Here is a 19,986-nt window from a genome sequence, read left to right on the forward strand (position 1 = left end):
AATTGGTAATCAAATACTTATGAATCAATTGTATCAGAAAATAGAGTTAAATTTGTTTTGTTTTTAAATCGAACGACACAAAATAAAACCAACTCTGTTCCATTTAACTATGATTCAAATTTCATTGGAGGTAATTTGTACTAGAATTAGGACATTGAACCCCAAGAGGTTATCGGACAACTTAAATATTTTCCCAAAATATTGTACCTTTTTAAATATTCCTACTTTATTGACGGGTCCCTAATTGCAGAACACTGGTACCCGTATTGACGATTTCTGTACCATATTAATTAACTTTCGAATTGATTACAACTTTTTAATTACCATTTTGTTAATAACCAACTCTACATAGGTACGCAGCTGTCAAAGAAATGTAAAAAGTAATAAGGTAGGCAACGATTTCAATCAAAGTAAAAAAGTTAAAATTAGACTGTCAAAAATCCAGGTAACAGCCCGATGTTTAATGATGCCAAGCTAGTTCACAAGGTATCAAATCCACATAGATATGTAAATATAAATTATTCGTTTAGATCGGTTATAACTGCCCATTGCAAATATTTCAATTACTTATTAATGAAATTAGGAGGCATTGAAAGATTAGCTTAAGAACTTTGAAATGTAACTGTTACATTCTAATTTTACCTAGATAATACCTTGCGTAATATGACTATATATAGTAGGTATATGGAAATTTTCCCAATTCAAATTTATATTAATATTTAATATAAATTTGGATTGAAGGGTGGGGGGGGGTTTAAGCGTCTGCGACGTCAGAGGTTAATAATTCTTTAAGTTTAGGTTATAAGTCAAGTTTAGTATCATTTTCAACTAAATCAAAGATGTAGACATAGATTTCATCGAAATCGGTTCAGCGTCTATTAATTTCACATACAATCCTACACCTTACCTTTCATTTTTAAGGTATTTTTTTTGGAATAAAAACTATCCGATGTTCTTCCCCTGGACTCAAACTATCTCTATACCAAATTTTATCTAAATCGGTTCAGTGGTTATTGAATTCCCATAGAAATAGAAGCGTAAGAGGAATAAAAAGAAAGTATTTTTTTCATATTTTATGTGTTTTTACTTCGGAATGGTGTCCGTAAATGATACTGATATCAAGCTCAAGTTGAAAGTTCTCAAGTCTTGTTCATGTAACGCCGTATGTTAGGCCCAGCACCATCCGCTATATATCCAAGTACGAGTAATTCTACAAACGTGAAAGATTATGCGGCTGGATGGATGTTCTATACTTTTACACAGATATAACTGTTCTTAAATTCACCCCAGGGCTGGAGAATAAATTAGGTATCTATAGAAGTTTCTACAGGAGTATACGATTATTGGGTTCAATGAAGTTTAAATTGCTGGAAAAATTATACATTCATCAATCATCATGATACACTTGGTGCATCAGAAAGACAAAATTTTTCCTTGCTAATTGTACCAATTATAAAAGATTGATAGTAACATAAACATAGCTATAGGCTTACCGGTACAGTCGCCATCTCATATACCTGAGCGCCAAGGTACTCACAAACACCTGAACACGTCTCTATTTTCAAGGCGTTAGAGTTGCGTGTTCAGATATTTTTACCACTTCGGCCGCTCCGATATATCGATGGCGAATGTACAATGAAATTGATTATGTACCTAAAACATAACCTCGTGCATCTATTTCATTCCAAGCACAAAAACTCACCTTCTGGTCACCAAATCGCATCTGCCTCCTCGCGTTCCTGGCCACATTCATCCGGCACAGGAACACGCGGTCCTCGCCGTCCGCCGGCGCCCGCGTCAGCTCCCCCCTCACCGCCTGCTGGTCTTGCTTGTCGATCACGTCGTATACACTGTCCCCGTGGATAAGCAGGTCTTCCTGTAGAAAAAGAAGTGTTTTGAGGTCGTATTTGGACTTGTTCTGGCTGTCAGAGTTTTACGACGAGTATTCGCATTCAATATACGTGCGGCCTTAATTAAGAGGGAAGCACGTGATCGCCCATACAAAAAGAGAGAACGTTTTTCCACTTCTAAATATTTTCCATTCTCCATGATTGTTTAGTATGTTATGGACACAATGAAAAACTAGGTTTATAGGTTTTCCTTTTTTTCAAAATTTGCAATACAAAAAAACATTTTTTTTTAAAGCGAAACCTATAAAATGATATGTTGATGTTTGTGACACTATGATACAAAGCTATAATTAAATGAAATTTTTACCTGCCATTATAATAAATGAATAATAAATAAATAAGATTAACTCGCACTGTTATGGTAAGTACAGTACAGGGATACATTCGCAATATACCTAATAAAAATAAGTTAAGTTAATGTACATACCTACTAAAAATATATGTTTTAGTTTAAGGACAATAATATTGTGTGCCCTACAGGGTGTCATGTACCTACCGCTTTATACTTGTAACACCTTACTGTATTATGAACATGACTACAATGAAATGAAATAAAGAAATAAAGAAATAAAAATAAACCTAGAATATATTATGCTGAAGCGATCGACATCAAGATCAAAGTGATATGTTAATATTTAGTTAGTGGTAAACGTTTTCTCCCGAAATGGAATTTGTATGAAAAAAGTACCCTTTGTCAGTACAAACCTACTGAGCTATGCTTCCCTCTTAATACGCTAGTTACTAAACGCGCATATTTCTAACATTAGTTGACTGGTGCGACATGGAAGTCATCAACGTTAGAAATGGAAGTACAAAAAGTCGAGTGTCTGATTTGAACTGATTTTTAAATAAGGAAGCATCTTGAGTTCCTAGTTGAACCGCGTATGATCAGCTTTCTCACACGGGAAAGGATAGCAGCGCTATCATATCATAACACGTTATACGATATAATTTTTTAAAGAATACATGCCATAAATATGCACATACTGCTCAAACAACAGTACCGCATAAAAACTATCTAGCCAAACAAAAGAAATGCTAGCATGGAATGGTAATTGCGGAACCCGTCGCCGCAGAGTTCGTTAAACGCTTTTATTTTTAAACAGCCGTATACTTAGGGGAGATTGCGTCGACATTTTCATCAGTGAGCAACCGCAAGGTATTATTTTAATCGCGCGCCCGGCACCTTTGTACCGTTGCCTGGGGTCTAGCTAGACGGTCTACGCGTAGCCTACCTTGGTTTTGACGGAAATGTACAGTACGACACTGGATTTCATTAGCGGTACATGGTGCCTAAAACCTACAAGACCTGACTACGACAGATATATTGACCGGACTTCAAAACTGCAAGTTGATATCAAAGGCATTTTTTTTCAGGCCATAACGAGATGAATGTTTTGACATGAAGACATCTTGATATGTGTCTTTATGTGCAATTACGGAAATATTAACCAATCTAGTAATATAATGGTACTGTATTATTGGCAATACCATAACATAAAAATCAGCTTCATTATAGTAGCTTTAAATTTCGCGTCCATAATAGTTTTACCTTTAGGAATAACAACTAAAGCTACGCATGTCTGTGTTACCTTTAAAAGTGTACACCCGTATCAAGTATGGTATCATAAGTTAATATCCGAGGAAATAATAATTTCCAAAGTGACCCCTGTGCTCCTACGTCAGGGTCAAATATAAATTATAGAACAATTTCTTACCTTTCCGAGTAAACTTTCAATTAGCCCGAGACAGCTTAAATAACTTTAATTAAATCATAGCGAGTGAAAGAAAATTTCCTCTAGATTGCAAGCATTGTGTAGCATGGTAGGGATGCCTAAGTAAGAATAATAAGGTACATGGTTTACTAACGAATGGGCCGAAAACGTTTCCCAAAGTATCACATCCCAAACTATTTTTCCCAAATTATCATTTCCCAAAAAAACGTTTGGTAAAACAACTTATCGCATTTTTTTTGTTAGCAATAGTCTTTTTTGGCAAGTTATTGTTTAGCAAATAATTACTTGGACAAGTTTCATTTTACCAAGTATTATTTAGTCAAATGTATCGTTAAGCATAACTTACATGTCCCAAAATATTGCATGGCATTACAATTAACATAGGTACCAATAGAGGGCTTGCAGTATTTTTATTTTTGCTTTCATTTGAAATACTTAATCCCGACCTTGGTTTTTTTAACATTTTGGTTGTTTTCCGCAAACGGATGTGATTTGTTGAAACATAAACATTATAATGTCTAAGAAAAAAAAACCGACTTCTATGGGGGCCGGTGAAAGATTATTGTACATAGTTGGTGCACTATATAGAAAAGGAGGTAAAACCACCCACTTTTCTAGATAAGATAAGATAAGATAAGATAATGATTTATTTGCTTAAACATGGTACATAAGTTGACATAATTGGTATAAGTAGGCAGTATCACATGTTTAGCCAAGGGCAGCATGCAAATATTGATCTTAAAATTAAACTATTTACATTATGTACATTAACAATCAATTATTTACATTACATCCATTTTCCATTACAACTATAAATTAAATTGAATATACATTTTATCACCATTTTACATAAATTACACATTATAAATATTTAAATGTCCAAATTCATTAATCAAATTATAATACCTACTTACATCATTCGTCCAAAAATTATTTTATTGTATAAAAACATTTATTTATCAGCCATTTCTTTAATTTTGTCATAAATAATGTGTCTTGCAGTTTACGCAATTCTTCTGGTAACTTATTATATACAGTGATGCTCATGCCGTAACAGTTATTTTTAAATAAAGCAGTTGAGCATGATGGCATTAACAATTTACTCTCATCTTTTTGCCTAAGTCGTTGATTGCGATTTAGTGTTGTATATGATGAGAGCTCTTTCCGTACATAACATGCTAATTCAAAAATGTATAGGCCAGTTAGTGTAAGCAGTCCTAGTTTTTGGAATAATGGTTTACAGGAGTCCCTGGGTCCGTAGCCACATACTGCTCTTACACATTTTTTCTGTATAAGAAAAGCTTTAATAAAATCTGTTGAATTGCCCCATATAAGAATACCATATTTTAAGACTGATGTTACATAGCCGTGATATGCGAGCAGTGCTGTCTTTTCTCCTGCGACCAACCTCACTTGTTTAAGAGCAAAAACAAATTTTCCGAGTTTAGCACATACAACTTTTATGTGCGCTTTCCAAGAACAGTGTTGGTCTAATGTAATTCCTAGAAATTTCGTTTCATCTACTCGTTGTATTTCTTCACATTGACATAATATCTTAAGGTCTACTTTTTGTGTTTTGTAGTTATGGAATTGAATGTAACAGGTTTTTGAGACATTGGCTTTTAAATTATTTTTATTTAACCACATGTCAATAGATTTTATGGTGTCATTTATTTTATCCTCATATGAGTTTGTCTTGTCTTCGTCTAGTAGCATCTCGTTTCTGTAAGGCTCGCAGTTCTAACCTAACCTAACCTATTTTTGTTCAGTTCTGTGAGGATCGCAGTTCAAACCTAACCTAACCCACTTAACGGCGCGTGCAGTGCGGTGTCCCGTACACGGTTTGAACGGGCTATTAAGTTTGACATCATTATACTTTATACAGTACTTTTTATGGTTTAGGTATCATAGTGAGGTTTTCCGGGTCAAGGTCCGGGTCCAGGTCCAAGTGAAGGTCCAGGTCCAGATAAGAGCCCGGATCCAGGTCCAGTCCAGGGCCAGCTCCGGGTCCGAGTCTAGGTCCGTCGGGTCCGGGTCCGAACCGGGTCAGGGTCCGAACCGGGTGCGGATTTAAATAGAGATGCCTATTTGCCAAATTAGCGAGTGACAATTTGACCAAACATCTTTTTGGAATATAATATTAGCCAATAAAAAACGTTTGCTAAATAAGTTTTTGTCCTAATAACATTTGACAAAGTAAAATCATGCCAAATGATAATTTGACCAAATAAATTATATGCGAAGTGTAACTTTGCTAAAGGTTCCTTTGGGAAATGAAACTATTGCGATAAGTTTGTTGGGAAGTGAAATTTGGCGAAAGGTATTTGGCCCAAACGAAAGTACACCAAGGTACATACCAAGAATAAACAAACAAAATTTATTCTTATGTAGTTTCCGTCGATTTTTGATTACCTATATCTACTACATATAATAATTACTATAGACCTTAGTAATAACCTTTACGTCATATACAAAACCTTCACTCGCACACCAAGATCGTTTTCGTCCAATAAGTCGGTCATGATGTTTTAATAGACAACGGAAGGGTTGCGTAGAATTTGTTCAGCCTTGGAAACTACCACTTGTAGTTATCAGACGTATGTGAGCTAATGCTGGAATGTATATTAGACTAAAATAATTTTTTATACTCCATATTGACATTGAATTAGAAATGACTACAGCACGCGTGGCAACCCTGCTCGGGGTCACGCGTCACGCCCCGCCCACCTGTCGCGCGCCCTGCGTTAAGACATAATTGCGCGCGTGCGCACCGCTGTGTGGGGGGCGCATTGACGGCACACGGGGGTTGTTTACTTTTTGTTTTACATCCCCGCTCTATTGTATTGCATTCCTATGTGGTAGTAATAAACACCACTCTCATGATTCGAAGATGTACGTGAGCATTATCCGGTATTTAAATTTTTTAATCCGTCCCATTTTGCGACTTAATTTATTTGCTTTAATTATCTTCTAACCGCCCAGAGACATATAAAATGGCTTTCCATTCCATTGTATTTAGAATGTTTATTTTGACAAATCAGATTCGTATTTTTCTTAGCAAGTTTTCATTTGTGGGCGGTTAGAGAATATATACCTAATTATTTCACGGTAGTTGATTATTAGACATTTGAATTTTGTGTATTATCGCGGTCTCATATTACATAGTTGAATAGTTGTTGGTGAGTTCAACTACGGTGTATTGTGCTGATAGCAGATGGGAACTAAATGTTTTATTTGAATTGTTACATATAACAAGGGCTATGTTATGTGATTTTATATAAACACATTTTGAATTGCATAGTACGGAAATTCAAGCTGACGTTAATATAATAACACACACACACCACGAAACCTTTTGCATTCTTCCTTGAAAGCCCTAGACCACCAGCACTGGCTCTAACCTCCTTACAGCATAATGCAATAAGTGAAAATAATTTAATTGTGTACAAATAAACTAATTTCTTGTGGGCGGCTCCGCCCCGGGCAGTGATGGGCCTACATGTGAACAATGCAATTTATGCACACTAGAGATTCGCTTGAGCACTGTGATATATGAAAGGCTTGATGTAGTTACTTAATTACGGCCTAAGAGGAAAAGCTTTATACCACCCGCTTTCATACACCTCTTAGAGAGTAGCATCTGAGTGCATTGAAGAAAAATAAGTGATCCGCAAACAAAGTTTTGTATCGTTTTTATCAGAATTTACGAGAACTATAATATTATAATCGTACACTTTTAGTGTACCGTCACGAAAAAATCATTGGATCCACTTCGGTCATAACATAATAACGTAATGGGATAAACATACCGTGATGACAAGAGTGTCGTATAAAGTACAATGTCGTAATATACAGGAATATAAAATCCCTTTAAATTATTTTAAACTAATCAAAAGTAGATACTTTTGAGTTTTTATACTGCGTTGGTGGCTAGTGTACCTACGTCCATCTGTGGTGTGATTGGTGTAGTCTATAAGTAGATGCTAGAAACTTATGAGGTGTCCCATACGAAACCCACATTGTAGTCATACCAGAGCATTATTCTTTAATTCGGTATTTGATCTGTTCGCTTAACTAGTTAGATTCATTACCAAAAACTCGATATTATGCTTTAAAAACTATAAAAATATTACAATTAAGTTTCATTTTGATAAAAAATAATTACCTACTTATGGAATAAAAAGAGAATCCGCTAGTGTGGCCGGCACTCATTACTCACAGCATCTGTTTGTTTACAGCGTTAATACCGCCGCGGTGGTCCATTGAATTTATCTCTATATCTTTGGTATCATTGAAATTATTTTCTGCTTTCACCGTAGTTCTTCGGGTTTCGTTGTTTTCGATTGATTCCAGCATGGTTCCCGTTATTTAGCATTTAGATTGACCGCTGATACGGCAAATGATCGGTCCAGTTATGTCTGATTGTGAGATTTTTGGATTTGATCTTCAGGTAATGCGTATTCTATTATTGTGATCTATGCCGTTATTTCATTATCATTCAATAGAAACATAATTAAATAGTTAAAGTAGATAAGACAGTATGTTTCATAGTCTAACCTGTTTCATTTATTCTAAAATATTCTCTCTCTTAGTTTGAGCACTCTATTCATCATACATATTATTATTATTAGTAGGTATACAAAACAATGTTAGTATCAAATTCACCAATGTTGAATTATATTTAAATCATTCATTAGAAAATACTCATCCGTCATCATTCCATTCCTGAGTTATAGTCCGTTATAATTTTCAATCCTGAGGGATTATGTAAGCCTTTATTTGGTCCAATTTTGTATTACAATAAGATTAACTGTATTTAATTGTTATCTTATTTTTTGTATTAACATGGGATTGAAACAAGGTCAAAACCGAGATTAGGAGGTGTTTAGTTATACGATATTTGGAAAATAGAAAGCCATTGCGATACCTGAATTATGATTCAGAACCTAGTAGTTATACTGTCGTAGTCAAGTTCCTCTTCTCACACCCAATAAATCATCTGTCAGAATATTTGTAATCCACATCATACGCTTCAATTACACCCAACAAATGTACGGTCAGAATACAAGCCTCCGGATACTACACCCGTTGGGAGACAAAGTCTTAAGCACCAATGAACGCCATAGTAATAAATAACCTTATTCTTTTAATACTCAATATGTAGATTAATGATGGACATATGAAAACGCTGATTATAAATGCGTTATAAATTAGTGTTTGTTTAATGTTGATTGGTAACAAGGTACCATGATATTAATCGTTGTGGATTTACAACATAGCATTGTGTTAAACAGAAACAGAAGTCATGTTGTAATTGAGTATAGTGGTAGGTAAAGTATTAGTATAGGTGGATATGTATCAGGTAAAACTATTTACTGAATTTGTCTAGTGTAACGTGAATGTCGTGAATAGAACACGCAAAGGTAACGTTGCCAACACTAGGTTTATTAATTGCAATTTGAATATAGATATATTGACTGCTGTCATTATGTACACCAGAGGTAGTGCCGGCTCATACGGGCCTACCGCCCAATCGTATCTGTATTTTGGATGTATACTTATTTTAAAACTTGAATTTGGGGAAACTTGCCTGGTAAACTTGTAGATATAGATATGTTGATTGGTAACAAGGTACCATGATATTAACCGTTGTGGATTTACAACATAGCATTGTGTTAAACAAACAGAAGTCATGTTGTAATTGAGTATAGTGGTAGTTAACCTAAAGTATTAGTATAGGTGGATAATGCCTTTTGACTGTTTGTCTATGTACTTTCCTGCAATTTGCAATATAAAGTCAATACTTGATTTTATAAATGCGAAATTAACTCTGTCTATTTGTCTGTCTGTTACCTTTTCACGCTTAAACTGCTGAACCGATATGTATAAAATTTGGTATGGAGAGTCCCGGGAAAGGATTTTTTTATCTGAGGAGGGAGTGGAGTTCACTATGGACTGGAATATAAAGATATAAATAATAGATTATGTATTAGAAATTTTATGTCTTAATGAATAATAAGTGAGTAACCGGCTTAAAATAAATTTAATTTGTTCGAGTCCCATGAGAGTTCATAGTTCAAACACATTACATTTACATAACTTAGTTCCCATAAAAGTTGCATTTCGAATATAGTCCATTCAATACATCACTAACGTATGCGCTATGAACAGCAAGCTACGAAATTGTATGGAGACATAATGGAATTCTTTCATAGGGTTATGCACATTGGCGGCTGTGCGGTTTTTTGATGTTTTGCACATTATTAAATTCAAGTTAAACTAGTATATGCTTAATAAATGGTGTGTGTCTTTCTCCTTCTAAAGCCCTGTAGTAGTTATTATTATAAGTATTTTATTTTTAATGTGACATATCATATTGAGTTGTTACGCATACGCACAATACGCACATGCCTTGGCGATCGTAATTAGTCACACATTGTTATACTTACTTACTTATTTATTGATGTGATATCACACTTCCAGGACACCGTAACAGATTGCAGCGCATTTATCGCCGCAGCGTCGACACGATAACAATTGACATTATGAACAATCGCACATCTCTATGTGAAAAGTCATTTCAGTTCCTTCAGCGAAAGGGCAAAGTCACACAATAGCAATGATAAATACCATATTGCCCAAGGCATAGGCGCGGAACCGTTCGCCCGCACCAGATTAAAAAGACCTACCCTGCCGTCTTTCAACCAATAAAAATAGGCCAATTGTTGCAATTTAAGAGCTCTTATTAGGTTGGCTGGTTTTATTACAAAGGTATTAATAGCTGAGTATCAATAAATCGGTACAGTGGTTAGCGCGACGAAAGAGCATTGTCTATAGTCTATGGCATTATCATTACATTGTTCGGTTTGCATATTGAATTGTGCGTTCCTATTGTCTGGCTAGTCGGCTGCTACGTGTGTGGTTCATACGTTTTAGCACTTCGCTGCTTTATGGGTGTTAACTTTATGCTAAGTTAAATCCTTATCAAGCGCTAAAGCGATCGTTAACATTTAATGCCTACAGCCAGCTGATTAGGTTTAAAGAGAGAAAGTATCTTAATCGCTTTTTGATACATTTTCAATCTAGATATCTAATAGAGTAATAGTTTTGAATAATATAGACGGATATGTATTTTCTAATTAAGAAATAACCATAAGGTATGTAGCTCTGAGTTTTTAAAGGCATATTTTAATAAAATAATTTACAGGCATTCCGGGCAATTACCGGGACACTCCCACTCGGTGATTTGCGCTTATAAACGATGTATTAACAAGCTTGCATTGTTTTTAACTAGATATTTGAATTAAGTACTTAATGATTCTAAAATCTTATCATTAATCTTAATTGTAAAATAACATTAAAATATTGCTCGGAGGTTGGGGTCATACCGTTAGAGTTTGATCTTTATTGGTATATAATTAAAGTCGAATGTGGCGTTTTAGTAGATAATAATAGTTGGTATCGATCATTACATTATGGAGCTCATAAGAATGGTATCGTGGGAATCCTGCCGGAGCTTGAGTTATGGCGATCGGCCGAGATGGACTTCGGATAAACATTATCTATCTTACACTATAATTGTTAGAAATGATATAGCCGCACCGTAATGATTGTGTAAATAATAAAAGTTAGTAATTACGTTGTTGCTAACATGTTGTACCTTCGGGCTTTATTTTGTAACACATTAGGAATAATCTGATGATTGATGTTATAGGTATTCTCTTTCTACATACAGATTGTATCCTCTCTTTCCTTCTAATTCCTAACCCTACCATCCCTACCTATTATTGTTTCAGCCAGTATCTGCTAATTCTATTTATTTTTATCTATCATTAGTACTTCTGGATTTCCACCCGGTGTTTTTAGGCATCTCATAATTAAAGTTAAAAAGAAAATTAGCTTTACAAGTAACCCTTGCTGAGCTCTATAAGCAGCGCTAAAGCTTTGAAAATAATATTTATATTATATCTCTCCGCTAAGAATATTAAGGATAAATAGGTGATCCAAATGCGCTTATTTCTGATATAGGGCAAATTTGCGTTGCAGGCCAATGTGGTAAATATACCTACTCCAGTATTTTTTGAACTTAACTACCATTGACCGGGGTGACTTTCAAATGCAGGGGCGACTTTAAAATTCTAGTTTTTAAGCCATAATATATATTTATGCGAGATTTTTTACGGTAGGTGAATATGAATATTATAGTAATCTAACTAGTTACAGGAACATTTTCAGTAAATAATGAATAATGGTATTTCTATGGCCGTTTTAAATCTATCAAAGTAACCCCAAATTTTCCATAGTCACCCCGGTCTACGGTACTTTACAATAAACGGGTCCGTTACGTCAAGACCTAACATGTACCTAATCCAATGATACGAGTATGATAAATATGTATCAACTATTTACTGAATTTGTCTTATGTAACGTGAATAGAACACGCAAAGGTAACCAACACTAGGTTATTAATCACAATTTGAATACCTATATTGACTGCTGTCATTATGTACATCAGAGGTAGCGCCGGCTCACACGGGCCTACCGCTAAATCGTATCTATATGCTGTATACTTATTTTAACATTTGATTTTTGGGAAACCTGCCTGGTGAATTAAAATGAATATTTAACTTGTTGATACAGATAAGCAGTAGAGTCAATTCCAAGTAATTACTAACGTTTAAACACTAGGTATATCTCCAAAGACAACAATGTAATGTAATGTAAACTGCACATCAATGTATACATTAGATACCTACCATGCATTCATGTTTAAGTCCGTACACATATTAATAAAGATCGTGTAAATTAGTCAACCGGTAAAGGATAAATCTATTTACCCGCTTCCTTCTATGGTTTAAACAAATAAATCTCTCACAACTGCAAATAAACCAGCGTGATTTGCTCATAAATAGCTAATTTACAAAATTCAATTAAACTGGTTTGTTAGAAATAATTGAATAACTAGTTAGTTAGATCAACCTGTGGCTCACATGCGCCGAACAATAAACCGCTGTGATTAATTCGGCGGCGCGGGCGCAGGCTAACGAGGAACTGTCTCGTTCTTTTAAATTTTGAACCTTATCGTCCTGATAATACGGTTGTTTTTGTGACTTTGCGACTAAACTAGATACGTATTTGCGAAAGTAAGGAAGTAATTTGGGGTCAGCGCTACGATTTGTAGCAAGACCCACCGGGGCGTCGGAAAAATCTTAACTGATATTGATTTTGATTGAGTGCGATAAAAGGATCGCGGACGAGTTTTGGGTCGGTTTTTTATACAGGCAAACCTTTGTGCCTTACTCATCAGCCGTTTTATCCTATATTCATTATTTATTATAGGAACCTGAATAAAGTTTTATTCAATTATAAAATTAAATTATACAATGCAGTATTTTAATCCCTTACTGCATGTAATAAAAAAATATTTGTTTATATTTGAACTTTAATAGCTGTCAATCGAGTTGAATATCACATCCGTCATATATGGCATTATATGCGGTAAGGGGTTAAGTTAAAAAAAGCGGCCAAGTGCGAGTCGGACTCGCCCATGAAGGGTTCCGTAGCAGCAAGTAACATAATAAAATTGCGGTTTACGATTTATGACGTATTAAAAACAACTACTTACGAGAACTCGTTCAAACCAATTTTCGGTGGAAGTTTGCATGGTAATGTACATCATATATTTTTTTTAGTTTTATCATTCTCTTATTTTAGAAGTTACAGGGGGGGGGGGGGGGGGCACATTTTACCACTTTGGAAGTGTCTCTCGCGCAAACTATTCAGTTTAGAAAAAAATGATATTAGAAACCTCAATATCATTTTTGAAGACCTATCCATAGACATCCCACACGTATGGGTTTGATGAAAAAAACATTTTTGAGTTTCAGTTCTAAGTATGGGGAACCCCCCAAATTTATTGTTTTTTTTTTCTATTTTTGTGTGAAATTCTTAATGCGGTTTACAGAATACATCTACTTACCAAGTTTCAACAGTATAGTTCTTATAGTTTCGGAAAAAAGTGGCTGTGACATACGGACGGACAGACAGACAGACAGACAGACAGACATGACGAACCCATAAGGGTTCCGTTTTTTGACATTTGGCTACGGAACCCTAAAAATTAAGTTATACAGGGTGGAAAGGCACGACGATCCTTTCCGGAAATGGGAGATAGTTTAGCCTAAGCTCTATATTTTCTCCATAGAAACTATGTTAATATGGGCAACCGTTTCTAAATTATGACCTTTTAAACATCCACGCAAAAAACTACTTTGTTCTAACCCTAACAGGTGACAGGGTCAATGAACTTACTTGTAAACAATCAGTATTCGACAGGAAATTATGCTAATTTGTTGCCATCTAACCATTTTTAGGTCTGCTTACAGCACGGTAAGAATCATTGCAGGATTTTCGCTTTCTTAGTGGTTCCACTTGTTCAATACTTGAATGAAATAGTTATGTTATTCCTTAATATTAATAATACTAACCACAACATTGTTTACAACGACAGTTCAAATGGTGACATTGACAACCACTCAAAAGTACGCAATCGTCTTATAAATATCTCTGGTTTCCTTGACTGATAAAAAGGTTTTAGTTTCTTAACACGTTTCACAAAATTATTTTCGAATAATTGGAAACTATCTAAAATAATTAAAAATAACAAGTAGGTTGTGTTAGTTGCACCAAATGAACTTGCAAAAATTAAATACTAAGAATAAATCAAGAATAAATACTTCTTCAATACCAAACTAACAAACCTTCTTGCGTGGTAGGAAATAGACAAGACGTCTGATGTTTGAAATTAAATTTTCATTGAACTATACTTATTGAATGTCATATTCTTCAAATAAAAATGTTAGATGCTCGTGGCTATTTAAATTTGTGGGGCTGTGTAAAAGATATGGTGTACCAAACCAAACGGAATGTGAAACTGCGGACGAAATGAGACAAAGGCTAATTGGTGCTTTCTGCGGAGGATAAATGACGAAGAGCATACACTATATCGCATGTGCATCGACATACTCGGGTACGGGCTGCGGCGGCGTTGTAATATACGGAGGTACATTTGAACACCGTATGTGAAAGAAGATAGTATTAAATATTGGAAAAAAGTAATTATCTAAGAAAGTAATAAAATTGTTTGTAATATTTTTGCATGCATTTGATTTATTTGACATTTATGCGTCATTCATACATCATTGCGATACTGTCAACGATCGGAAAAAAGTGTAAAGTCCCGAGCTTTCCCGACGGAGATCCTTAATCTAGCCGTCATGTGCACATGCTATAGGGTTATCACCACAGTTAAAAAGTAGTATTTTTGCAATTTTTATTTTTTACTCAATTAACGATTCTTACCATTACCAATAGTCTCTGTATCACTTAAACGACCTAATACTTCCGGGAAGGATCGTCGTGCCTTTCCACCCTGTATAATTTGACATTTTAGTTTCATATTTCTATTGATTTAATAAATGAAGAGTTTAGCTTTGACGGTCGCGTAGTCTTATTATTATTATTATATTAATGTTATTTTACTAGATAGTGAGACAGAGGCCTACTACGAAGCTGGTATTAATGGGTCGGACTCCCAGTAAGGACATTTATTTGTGATGAATATGTGAGGATCTTAAATTAATCCTATATAAGATATTGAATGTTTTTTTTTGTAGATATACGGTCGTCCAGTACCTACAATATTAGGTATGCCTACTGAGGGATTTAGCTCGCTTTGTGTAGAAATGTCCCAGAATAAAATATATATGTACCTTCAGTATTAATTTTGAACAGAATGTCGAGGAAAGATCTATAAGTTCCTGCTTGTAGGTAAAAGCGGTAGATATAAATAAAGAATTTGAATTTTTCCCATGGACTCCTTTATATTTAAAGTACTAAATTATTTAACGAAAACTGTACTTAATGCCATCAACAATAATGTACTCACCATCGAATGTCCAAGATACTCTGCTGCGTTGTCGGATATGTAGAGTAACTTCCCGTTTTGCGTCATCATCATCAGGAAACCGTTGAGAGCCTAAAAAAAGTTTATGGTGTTAGAAATATATATTAGGATTTATTGTAATATATGACAGTATGACTCATATCAAATTGATAATACTGGAAAATTTACTTATGGATAGACAAATGAATAAAATACTCGTATATAAGTTAACGCTAACTCGTGCTCTTACTAAATAACTAAACACTGATAAGTAAGTGAATTATGTATTTATGTATGATGAATGTCAGTCTTAATCAATATAAATAATGGCACAAAACGAGAAAACAAATTAATTTCAAATTCCAATAGTATATCTAAACTCGTAACTTATTTAGTATCTAACGTATATTTAAACTTATTAGCCAAATAAAATACTCTCTTCATTTCTCCAACGCTCTCATTCCATTATACCTAGCCGCGACCGCAAAGTTATGGCGCGAATAAATTAAATAAGCACACAATCGAATAGCCAATCGCAGCACACCACAATCGAGTATTTGTCACATAAAGTATTCGGTTCTGTTATCATTTCCTAAAGGGAAATTAGCGCTGTGTTCACAATACTTTATGAGCGAGCAATAGAGTTTAGGCGTTAAACTTCGGAAGGACTTAAATATATTTTAAATGTGCTGTTTATAAATTATTTGATGGAAACTACGAGTGACTGTAATATTTATGACAAGGACATAATAACACGTTATACAGTGTGTTACCGGCATGCGGGCGTTTATTAAAACTGATAATAATATGATCCATTAGCAGTTGTTTGCGTGTATTCATAATCATAATTATGTAAATTAACTGTTCAATTAAATTTCCGAAATCCTCACACGCAATGTAGTGGGTGTACTGCGTAATTGTCGTTACTCATATCGTTAACGCACGTGGTACAAGGCGTGTCTTGGTACGGGGGTAAAAAACTCAAAACAACTATCACAAAATTATTGTCGTCCTTATCATTGCGTTTATGTATGGAGGTTTTAATACATTAATTAAAGAGTTTTTGTGTAAACTTTGACATGTCAATTTCAAAAGTTGTCAACACGTCGGGTTGTCAAAACAAACCAAAAAAATTGCAAAAGTGGTATTAGATTTTCTTTAAAATGGGTTACTATGCTCGAGAGTTGTTAATACACGTGGAACTGCAGCTCAAGGCTTAAAGCTTTATCGGAAACACTTTCCAAATTGACGACATCCACACAATGCTCGATTGATAACAGTGGCTTTTCAGCGAGTTCGTGAAAATAGGCCAATCGCCCCTGGTCAGCCTGAAAGGGCCATGCACGGGACCGTGCCAGAGCAAGATAAGGAAAGGATTCTCGAGCACTTCAGACAGGTACCAAATTAACATCAAGTACTCGTATTAGATGGGGTTAACGTATTATTTTATTATGTGGGGTTTGTATTTAAGTTTAATTTAGTTGGTGTCTATCAATGAGACTAGTGCCTTTAATTTGGTGTAGTTATCTTAAGTGCTGTTGGTATCGCTAACTCTTGAAATAAACGTCGTCATAAACATAGTATGAAGAGCTGTCATTAGCACTTACTTGTCAATTTACTGTGCTGTACATTGCTGGCAATAAAAATTTTGTTAGTATGTTAATAAATTCTGAATTATAGTTTATTAATTAAATTAAGGTCATGGTTAAGTTAAAGAACTACTTTACCCTATTTAAAAAAAAGCCCACTTGCCGGTAACAGACTGTACGAGGTCAAGTGGTCTTCCTTTAAAATATTGCAACAACGGTAAAAGATAAAAACAATATGTGAAATATGTAGGTGAAAGAACAACTAGAACCCCTTTGCTTATGAAAAATATCTTGATAAGTAATTTAGGTATTACACTAACGTAGAAAAAAATGGATTTCGACTTTATAGTGGGGTAACTTGAGCTGAAGCTCTATCAGCATATTGTTAGTCTTATGGACAACCAAACATATATTGATTTTTATTATACATAAAGACTTTTAAAGGAGAACTGGTTTTAACATAAGTTTCTAAATTCAGTTGTCTAAACATAACACTAAAAAGTGACCTCTAAAAATATATTATTTTATATCTTTTCAAATAAAACGGTAACACACAGCGGCTAGTATGAAAAATTGCTCCCAACTTATGATTAAAACCAACCGAATTAAAGTTAATAAGAGGGTATGCTACCACTCCCTCTTAATGTATTCTTACGAACTATTGAAGTTTGTTCCACATGCTTTGGTCCCTTTTTGACAAATTATGAGCACCTTTGGAAAGAAAGCGATGGAAGGAGAAACTTATTTGAATGAGCTACAGAATTATGAAGCGTGGGAATTTGAGTATTGTATAAAGATAAAGTGTATGTGCTAATTATAGATTAGTCTGCATCATAATTAATACACTCAAGAAACAAGGCACATTTTGTATATGAAGTATGAAGTACATGCAAAATGTATGTGTGTAAAAAAAGTGTTTAGTTGCATTCAGTAAAACAATATAAGTAAAATTAAAAAGTTTTTATTGTTACTTACTTTAGAAAAACCAAAGTTAGGAGCTGGAGGTTGTTGCTGATTGATTTCAAAGCGTTTGAAAACTGTAACAAAGCAAAAACATTATTTAATATATTTATTTATACGATATAATATATAAATAAAATTAGGGTATAAATAATAGGTATTTGTTGAAAAATAAGTAGCAGATTTGTAACAGAGACCAGAAAAAACGCTTCATATGTCCATATTTTTTTAAGTAATTTCTTTCAATATACGAATGTTAGGTTAAGGGCCAGTTAGGGCATCATGACATGCTTTGACTAAAGGTGGCCACTGACGAGCCTTCCAACAGTCCAAATAGCGTGGCTGCATTCCAAAATCGGTCCGTGAATATCAAAAACGTACAATGCCTTCCAAATGGATGACGGCATCCTAATATTAAAATATTAGGATGCCGTCATCCATTTGGAAGGCTCGTCAGTGGCCTGCTTAAATCAAAGTCATAATTTGGACGGACTGCTTAGAACTAGTACATTGTCCTCAACTGACTTAATATTTAGTGCTCGAAATGCATTGTAATAAATAAATATTTAAACAACAGTTACGTCTCAAGCACATCGTTGGACCGTAAACGTCGTTTAGTGAGACATTATAGTGCAATCATAATAGAACGGCTAATACGACTGTAATGTGTCGCGACAAGAAGTCATCGCTTTCAGATACGATGTGAATACGATGACTAAGGCAGAGAACGTAGTAGTAGCTAGGCTAATATATGATAAAATATTCAGATAATTAAGGTACCTGCACAAAAGAAAATAGCTCGTTCTGAATAAGCTTGCCTAACTTTCAAAATTTTATACTTTTATGGGTTTAAATTTTGCATCCATGTTAGGTAGTATCATAGACAAAACCTGCAAGTTCATATTAAACATAAGAAAAAGAACAAAAATAGCATAGGTCTTCTTATGTACAGGTACAGTCAACCAACTTGATTCCTAGGCCACTATAGAACCACGTCGCAATGAAACATTTTGTTTATCTTCTAAAGGGGCCCACTGACGGTATCGGCCTGTCAGTTACAACAAAATTTTGACATTTCCGAACATCTAAAGCCAAGAACGAAGAAGAAGAACGAGAAGATGCTAAGAGCTGTACATTTTAAAGTGAACCGTAAAGTACTAAAGAATAAATTTTCTCGACCGTATGTCATGTATCCATTAGTTAAAGCGACAAGGTTTTATTGTGGCCTAGGAATCAAATTGGTTGCCTGCACCTTAATTGCTGTTTTTGTTTAGAACCAAAATGTATGAATACATCATATCTTTTGGTGTACCACAAGCTCGCACAAGAATCCGAACAATCGATAATTTGGAGCAGCCTACTCGCACGATACATATCTCATCGCTGCATTACGTTCTTGCGCAACGTTCCGATCATAGTGAGGCAATGCGGGAAACATACTCAATGCAGAGTGCGAGCTTTTTAGGTGTAATTGTAACCAAATCAAACATTTACGTTTTCAAAATTCGACATGAAGAAAAAACTAAAATTTTGACGTGTACGGAACTTCGTCTTTAAGTATTGAAACATAAATTATGAGCTAACCACGCTAGGCTCCTACGTTTTTAGAATAAGAGCTTCCAGGAATAAAAAAGATAAATAACAATAATAAACAAGTAACTAAGATCGGTAGTACCTATTTATATCATCGTTTTTGAATCTTATCTTATGACATTGCTTTACTTACTGCAGGCGACTACTAATCAGGCTTGTCATTAAACAATTAGACAACCGCCTTCGGCGGAAACACCCGAACCAGCACTTATGCGACATTCGATTAATTAATCGAATCAACCGATCGATACTTT

The 19,986-nt window shown here is 34.7% G+C and overlaps 1 protein-coding gene across 2 annotated transcripts in view; it reads right to left on the reverse strand.

Moving 5' to 3' along the window:
- Window positions 1-19,986, reverse strand: part of LOC134795071 (PAS domain-containing protein cky-1-like) — a 126,665-nt gene that overhangs the window by 46,444 nt on the left and 60,235 nt on the right. For both annotated transcript variants that reach the window (XM_063766917.1, XM_063766911.1), the window contains exons 4-6: window positions 18,155-18,216; window positions 15,594-15,683; window positions 1,703-1,876 (exon numbers count right to left, since the gene is read on the reverse strand). In XM_063766917.1, coding sequence (XP_063622987.1) covers window positions 1,703-1,876; window positions 15,594-15,683; window positions 18,155-18,216 — 326 coding nt within the window. The remainder of the gene's footprint in view (window positions 1-1,702; window positions 1,877-15,593; window positions 15,684-18,154; window positions 18,217-19,986) is intronic.

The sequence above is a fragment of the Cydia splendana genome, chromosome 1 (assembly GCF_910591565.1).
Source record: "Cydia splendana chromosome 1, ilCydSple1.2, whole genome shotgun sequence".
NCBI classification, from domain to species: Eukaryota; Metazoa; Arthropoda; class Insecta; order Lepidoptera; family Tortricidae; genus Cydia; species Cydia splendana.